Source organism: Echinops telfairi, unplaced genomic scaffold (genome assembly GCF_000313985.2).
Source record: "Echinops telfairi isolate 266 unplaced genomic scaffold, ASM31398v2 ScPeMD7_7457;HRSCAF=8495, whole genome shotgun sequence".
Classification (NCBI taxonomy): domain Eukaryota; kingdom Metazoa; phylum Chordata; class Mammalia; order Afrosoricida; family Tenrecidae; genus Echinops; species Echinops telfairi.
Genome location: NW_022111357.1, coordinates 13,878,763 through 13,887,036, shown reverse-complemented (window position 1 = coordinate 13,887,036; position 8,274 = coordinate 13,878,763). Strand labels below are relative to the sequence as shown.

The 8,274-nt window shown below is 61.6% G+C and overlaps 1 protein-coding gene across 1 annotated transcript in view; it reads right to left on the bottom strand.

Annotated features, from left to right (window-relative positions):
- Nucleotides 1-292: 292 nt before the first annotated feature.
- The window catches only part of SDC3 (syndecan 3), a 48,963-nt gene continuing 40,981 nt past the window's right edge, over nucleotides 293-8,274 (bottom strand). The window contains exons 6-8 of the mRNA XM_004705038.2: nucleotides 7,451-8,055; nucleotides 4,750-5,041; nucleotides 293-3,780 (exon numbers count right to left, since the gene is read on the bottom strand). Of these exons, the coding sequence (XP_004705095.2) occupies nucleotides 3,614-3,780; nucleotides 4,750-5,041; nucleotides 7,451-8,055 (1,064 nt within the window). The 3' untranslated portion in view covers nucleotides 293-3,613. The remainder of the gene's footprint in view (nucleotides 3,781-4,749; nucleotides 5,042-7,450; nucleotides 8,056-8,274) is intronic.

The following is an 8,274-nucleotide window of genomic DNA, read 5'->3' as shown; positions in this document are numbered from 1 at the left end:
TCTCCACCTGTGGCCCTGAGAGACCCCATATGCGGCCTGAAACCAGAGCCCTCCCCTGGGGGGCGACCACAGCCTCACCCCACCTGGCCACACTCGGCTCTGCGGTTTCCCAAGGGCGCCACCGGCGGCAGCTCTGACCGTAATGTCCTCCCTCACCCCCCAGCACCAGGGGAGGCCAGCCCACTTCCCCACCCAGCTGGGTCTTAGAGGTCCTTTATGGAAGAGGGTGGCTGAAGTCCAGGTAAACCCTTGGTTGCCCCTCCCCAGCCAGCCTCCCACGCCACTCATGGCACACTGTTTCAGCTTTATTTTATTTCCTCTTATAAATGGGCACAGCACGGGAAGCGTTAAAAAACAGAACCAAAAATGGAACAACAGAAAGGAAAGGGGGAAACCAGTTCCTTCACACGCAGGGACAGGTGCGCGCCCCCTGGGGGCACTCCGGCCTCTTCCCACGGTACACCTCTTTCCCCTACTAAATGCTGGGCCACGGACTTGGGACAGGGCTGGTTAATAAACGGGTTATGGGAATGTGGCAGGGGCAGGGACGGCCTGGGGGAGGGAAGGACCTCATCCCCCACCCGACCTGGGAGGGTTCTTGGGGGCTCTGTACAGAGGGGAGCACTCTCAGGGGCTCTCTGGAGCCTCGCTGCCTACAAGAAGTATTTACATGCATTAGCCACACAGACCCCCAGCACGCTTGGCCATCAGCCCTCAGAGGGCAACCCAGTAGAATATGGACGACTGAGCCTGTACATGGTGGGTAGGCACCTATTTACAGACAGGAGGTGTGGGAGGCAAGCCCTGGGGCCCATCCACACCCTGGGGAGGCAGCCACTCCTGCGCTCAAGACCCTCCTCCTGGAGGCCCAGATGGACAGTCAGGCTGGCCAAGCCCAGGTCTGGTCTGAGACTCCAGCCCCTGCCCACAGGCAGCCCTGCCCAGCCCTGGTTTGCCACCAGATGCCCCAGCACTCAAGAAGGAGGGTCTTATAAGACTCAGATCCCACACCTCCAGCCCCCTGGGCTCTGGCCATCATGCCTCGGGGTGGAGTGGCCACCCTCCACCCCTGCCCTAGAATGGCCTTGTCCCCAGGCCTGTAGGCTGAAGTTTGCCTTGGCTGCTTAGGCAACCAGGGTCCCTAAGTTCTTCTGCCCCAGAACCCACACACCCAGGATGTGTAGCCTAGAGGACTTCCCGGGAGCACCAGGGACCGGGAGCTCTATGGGCAGCCCCCATCCACCCCCCCAATCATCTCCAGGGTCCACACCACACCTGGGAGAGTTCCCCCAACCCCCACCCTCAGATGGCTTGCCGAACTGGGCTGGCAGAGGGTACCAGGCTCCATGAGAAGAGGCTGGTCATGTCTCGGGTCCAAGGCTCTGGGAACAAGGGTTCAGCCTGCGTTTTCAAATGCTCAGGCCACAGAGGTGAGGCCAGTGTCAGGAGGCAAAGCCCAAAAGCCCGATGAAGATCAGCGCCCGAGGCAGGAGGACGGCCCACTGGGGTCTGTATGCTGACCAGGCCACTCCACCTGATCCAGCTGGCCCTGTGGTGCTGGACTTGGCCCCATGAGGCGCCTGAACTTTCAGGTGCTCAGGTCCCCTCTTCCACACTCCCTGGCTTCTCAGCCTTGGCCTGCCCAGGCCTTCAAACCACCAGCCCACCCAAGCAGTAGGGCCGAGGGAGGCAGGGACTTGGGGTCTCCACCTCTCCTGCCCTAACCCTCCTAGCAGAGGCAGATCAACTGTGCTGGGCCCCAAGGCACCTTCCCCCATCCCTCCTCAAGGGCTGGGTTCTTCATAAGCCTCCAGGCCCTGCCAAGAGGTACTTCAGGTCTACAAAAGGGGGTCCAGCCCAGGAGTGGGGACCCCCCCCCCGGAGCAGATGGGCAGAGGGAGGCCTCCCACAAGTCCCTTCCTCACCATGCAACCAACAGAAACCAGCTGCCAGGGAGAACGGAGAAGGGGCCAGAGGGAAGCTGGGTTCCTGCCTGGGTCAGACTGGGGGGCGGGGGAGGACCGCCAGCCAATCACCATCCACACCACTTCCCTTGGACTACAAGTGCCCGCTGAGTACACCCTCCTTGGGAGGGAGGGGCGACCCTCCATTTAAAATATCTACAGAAAGGACCCCCACCTGTGAGGTGGCCCAGCTGGGGGCAGGCTGGGGGCCCTGCTCTGATGTCTCAGCCTGTCCCCAGGGCCTGGGGTCGCTTCTCCAGATGGCTGGTCCAGCTAGGGGCCACCTTGCTGAAGTCAGACTGCTGGCTCACAGGGCCAGCAGGAGGGAGGGCAGGTGGGCAGGCGGTGTCCACGAGGGGAGAGGCTAGCCAGACAGCAGGACCAGGCCCCGCAGGCACTTTGGAGACTTGATGTTCTGGGAGGCAGGGTCAGCTCCTAGCTCAGAGCAGAGGGAGGTCAGGAACCTGACCACATGCCCTGCACCCGGAAAGCCTAGCCACCCTCCACGGTGGGTGGGGGCTGCATCCCAGAGCCATCCTGCCTCTGCTCTGGAGAAGCCCCACCCCCCCAGGCTCCCAGCCAGTGCGGGGCTGGCCCCAAGGGGTGGGATGCAGGAAGGGGCGAGATTGGGGCCCAGTCCAGTGTGCAATGCCGAGTGGGGAGGGGTGCTTCTGGCAACTCCCCCCGCCCCCACCAGACCCCAGGCCCTGGGGGAGGGGGAGGTCATGTGGGCTGAGCGCATGGATCCATGTGAGACTGCGTCCAACCCGCACAGGGCTGGCAGCAACATGGGTGCGTGGGGTGGGACAGCCTGGGTCACCCAATATGGGCTGATTGTCCCGGCTTGGTCCGCCCTCCCCGTGAGCCTGGCAGCAGGAGGGGAGGGCAGAGAGGGACAGGGCGGCCACAGTGTCGCTCTGACGGCTGGCCTGCATGGTTGTCATTGTTGAGGGGGTCAAAGGGAATGCATGAGATTCTCTGGGAGACAGTGTGTGTGAGAGCGGCGGAGCAGCCAGGATGGTGTGTGATTCTGTCTCGTTGTGACAGTGTGGGTGGTGGCTGTACAGAGTCCTCTAGCAAGAGGGGCATCCCGGCACCCATCTTCCCAGAGGCTGCCGGGCCCCCTCAGGAAGACATATCTTCAGGGGAAGACTCAGGGGAGCTGAGCCTGTGGGAGCACTGGGTGGGGGTGGCCCATGACCCCAGCTAAGCTAGGGCAGGAGACATCCTCTCTGCAGACAGGAGCCCCGGAGCAGGAGCTGCCGTGCCCAGGTGATTCCATGGGCTGAATCTGCCAAACGCTTGCTCCGGAAGGCAGCCCGAGAGCCGTGCTGAAGCCGAGGCCAGCCTGGGTGGGGGCTGGCAGGGGACGGGCCTGTCTGAAGGCCCAGCCCTTCGTCCACCAGCCAATGGGGAGCTTTCTTCCTTCTGGACAGCCAGAGGTTGGAGCCCAGAGCTGGTGGGGGACAGGAGATGAGCTTAGGGGGACACAGTCTGGGGCAGATGGCAGTGCCCCCAGCCCCTGGGGAAAGTCTACGGCATCCTGGGCAGGCCTGGGAGAGGGCAGACAAGAGCTGGAGCCGGGCCCCTGCCAGGCGCGGACGCAGGCCAGCGGGGCACAGCGGGGACTGGGCGGCCCTGCGGCTCTGCTAGGCATAGAACTCCTCCTGCTTGTCGGGCTTCTGGTAGGTGACGCTGGCCTGCTTGGGCTCCTCCAGCGTGTAGCTGCCCTCGTCCTTTTTCTTCATGCGGTAGATGAGCAGCGTGACCAGGAAGGCGGCGAACAGGGCGCCCACCACCCCGCCCACAATCACAGCTGTAGAGAGGCAGAGGACCCAGGTCAGGCCGGGCTGAGTCTGGCCAGGTGGAGGCCTGGGGAGGACCGGGAGTTCCATGATAGGACCTCCCCAGCCCTGCCAGGCCCCCTGTGTCACCCCCCAGCAGGCTCAGCGGACGCCCCAGTCTCATCAGCAGGCTTGACAAACCCATTCGAGGCCACTCTGACTCACAGCAGGGGCTCTCAGGGTCTACCAGCGCATCCCCGGGCCTCGCTACTGCGGAGCCACTGGATGGGGTTGCGGCTGAACGCTCACCCATTCAAAGCAAAACCAAGTTCACGGCCAGCGAGTTGATTCTGACTCAGCAACCTGAGAGCACAGGGCTGAACTGCCCCTGCAGGTTTCTGGTCTGTACATCTGCACGGGGCCAGAAAGTCTCCTCTTTCTCCCACAGGGCGGCTGGAGGGTTTGAACCACTGACCTGGCAGTAAGCAGCCCAATGCGTATCCCACAGTGCCACCAAGGCTCCCTCAGTTAAATGAGGCCACGTTTATTACATGTTTGGGGAAGAGTTTATCTGGGGCCTGGCAGGCACCTCAGGATGGACCAGGAGGTGCCTTGCCTGAGGCCCCGCCATTCATGGGTGGGGGGGCCAGGATACAGGTCAAGTTTAGACATGCCCAGGGGCCTGGGGCAAGCCAAGGCAAAGTATGGGGCCAGAGATTACAGTCAGGGGGCGAAGTCCACGGGGGTCCCTTGCAGGGCTCCAGGAAGTAGGGGCGTGAGGGCACTGAATTAAAAGTGGGAGGTGGAGACCGCTTCAGGCCCCAGCAGGGGGCAGGGCTGTAGGGAAGGAATCAGAGGTCCGGCCTGGGAGCCGGGTCTCCAGCTCTCCCTTCCTAACAGAAAACCCCAGTCCCTCCCTCCCTCTCTCCCTCCTGGCTAGGGGTAGCCTGCCCCCAGCTCACAGCTCAAGGGCTTGTGCGTGAGCCAACCCCGGACCTTACCTACGAGCACCTCCTTCCGCTCCAGGATGCTCTTCTGAGGCAGCTGTGCCGCCGAGCTGCCCGAGTCGATGGCATTGTCCAGGAGGCCAGGGCCTGGGCGAGCACCTTTGGGCAGCACCCCAGGCGGAGGTGAGGGTTTGGCCGCAGGTGCTCCCACGGCCACCACCTCATTGGCTGAGTCTGGCTGCGTGGTCTCCTCCTCGGGCAGCTCAAAGTCCCCGCTGGGTCCCCCGCTCACGGGCACCTCCGGTTCATCCCGGGCCGTGGTCAGGAAGGACTCCGGAGTTGGGGTCTGCAGGGAAGGCGGCATGAGCCCAGGAGCCACAGGCAGTCCCACCTCCCCCACCCCCCAGCCCACGAGCACGACTCTGCCCCATGCCAAGCACTTACTATGTGCCAGTGCTTCACTGTACTAAGTACTTACATGCCTTTTACCCTCATGACACCCTCCTGAAAACAAGCCCCTTGCCACTCAGTCAGAAGAGCGCTGTCCCTTCAAGCTGGTGAGAGACTAAATCCTTATGGGAGTGATGGCGCATCTTTCTCCCAGGCAGGAGAGTTTGTGACTAGGCAGTTAATAGCTCCAGGTATAACCAAGGAGGGTTCCTCTCTAATTTACAGAGCAGGGAATAGGCTCAGAGAGGTCCAGTGACTCCCCCAGGGGCAAACAGCTAAATGGTCAGAGTTTGTAACCTACACATTACAAATGCCACCTGTGTCCTCACCCTGGCCACATCCCATCCTCATCCCAGCCCATCCCTCCTCTCTATGGTTGCCTCAGTCACAATCCGTAGGAGAGTCCCATGGAGACTGCTCGGTGTGACAGTACTTGGACCTGGTCCCTAGACCATATGTCTGGGGTAGAGGTGAGTGCTTTGCCTAGGGGTCAGTACAAGAACATCACCTCTGGGTATGATGTCCTTGGGGACAGGTGTTCAGGGGACCATCCCAGTGACCACAACTCCTGATGGCTCCCAGGATGCAGAGTGAGGCCAGAGCTGGGACCCATGAGACTACATGGGGGTGGGGGTGGGGGCACAGCATAGATGGGTGAGGTGAGGGTGAGCCCAGTGTGTGTGGAGGCTCAGGTTCCAGGCCCTGTCATTGTTCCCCCGCCTACTGGTCCAAGTCTCTGTAAGAACACCAGGCAGCAAGCTGCTGGGAGGGGCAAGGGAAGGGCCCATGTCCTGCTAGGGCCCAAGACTTCAGGGATGGCCAAGGGGCTGGAGGGCACCAAAGCCGGAATCCCTCCCTCGGCTTAAGCTCTGCTATCAGTCCTCGCTACGCCCCTCCTCTCACAGTCCCTCCTCCCACAGCAGGGCCAGCCTCCCTGTCCCACCCCCCCTTGATCCTCCCCTGCACCTGGACGCCTGCCAGTCTCCACCATCTTCCCCCAATCCCCACCAGCCATCCACTCCATCCACTCTCACTGCACACAGACACGCTCCTACACACTCGCACTCACACACCACATCACACCAGACACACTCACGGACACCCTCACCTCCCATACACACTCACAGCCACCCTCACACACACCCACACTCTCATGACGTGGCCACACTCACACACCCAAACACACTTATACACATATTCGCACAGTCACGTCCTCATGACCCACACTCACCCATACATATCCTCCCACACTCACCCACAGATGTAGGCACACTCATACTTGCACACACATCCACATATTCACACGCACCCACTCTGATATCACACACTCCCATAGCTATCTCCGCATGCTCTCATACACACACATTCACTCACAATCAGACTTGCACTCACATGTAGACACACTTGTACTCGCACACTCACATCCACATATTCACAAGTACACACATCCTCTCTCTCTCTCTCTCATGCATGCACGCATGTGCACATTCACTCACTCCCAACCCGCAGGAGGAGCTCTGAGCCGACAACCTGGAGTCCTGGCTATGAACTGTGAAAGCTTAGGGACACATCTCCCATTCTGTGTCCCAGTTGCCCCATCAGGGCAGGGGGCAAGGGGGTGGATACCTAGAGGACTAAGGAGATGGCACAGGGGGAGTGCTTAGCACTGAGCATGCCACAGACATGAGATCTATTTTTCCCAGAGAGCCCGCTCCGATGGTTACTACACATACCAGTATGCATACTATACTATTCTGTGGTCCAGCCATACACAAGGTTGTCAATAGTGGCTACAGCTAAGATGACCAGGCCCATTCTAAGCACTCTGGATGTAGCAGCATGCACAATCCTCGCACTGCCCTGCTGTTTCCTCCCTCCCACAAAGAGGAGAGCAAGCGCTCTGTGGTTACTCTGCCAGCGTTCACAGCACTAAGAAGTGGCAGGGGAAGAAGACCCCAGGCCCAGCTGCGGATTCTGGACACTGCTCTTAGCCCAAACGCAGATCCGCCCGACCCCACCACTAACACATGGGCACCTAGCCCCCACCCCCATGTCTCGCCCCAGCATCCTGAAGCCCAACCACCCAGCCTGCTCCAGTTCTGTCACCTGAGCACCCAGCCTAGCCCATCCTACTGAACCTCCATCTACAGCCTCTGCACCCACCCCCGTGCCCGACTCACTGTCTGCTTAGCTCTGGCCCAGCCCTTGCTCCTAGCCCATCCCCCTTGCCCTCCCTGATCCAGCCTGGCCCTCCTGGCCCTCCTGGGCAGGCCATAGTCTTCCTCCTCTGCTCCCACTCCCTCACCTGAGCCACCTCTGTGGGTTCAGGGGCCACGGTCCCCAGGGGCAGGGTGCTCCTCTCAGAGACAGCAGGCTCCTGGGTGGTCACTGGCCTGGGAAGGGCTCTGGGCCTGGAGGTAGCTGTGCTGACCAGCCTGGGCGTGGGGGCTTCTGTGTCCAAGGCGGCCACAGTGGTAGGAGGTGAGGGTGCCGCTGGGGTGGTGGCCCGAGCCGTGGCTGCTGTGGTCAGCGGAAGGGGCAGAAGCCTCTGCACACCGGTGGTCCTTCCAACAGCAGTAGTGGCCGTGGACGGCGGTGCCACAGGGGCGGTGGGGGTAGCAGTGGCCAGTGTAGTGGGCACAGTGGGAGCCCCTGTGGTTGTGGCAGCAGTGGGGGCCACGGTGGAGGCCATGGTAGTAGCTCTCTGGCTGGGCTCTCCGGGGACCTCAGTCACCACCAGGATGCTGGTGGCTGGCTCCTGGGTGGGGCGCTCAGAGGGGAGCTCTTCAAACGGGGTGCCCACAGGCTGGATGTCCGTGGTGGGCAACACAGCAGGCGTGGTAGACACTGCCAGGGCCACTTCTGGGCTGAAGCGCATGGCCGTCTCAATGCCCGACTCCTGCTCGAAATCTGGGGGGGGGTGGGAGAGGGAGAGAGCTAGGGAGCTGTGAAGTTGTCAGGGGCACGAGGAGCCCACGCAAGCAAGGGCTGCCAAGACTGGGGACTCCTGTTCCCTTCCTTTGCCCAGCCCCCTCACCCCCTCCCCACCACCCCGAACAAGACAGGAGAAGGGGCAGGGCACAGCATGGCCAAAGGCTGACGGGTCTGGCTAGTAGATCTTCCTTACCT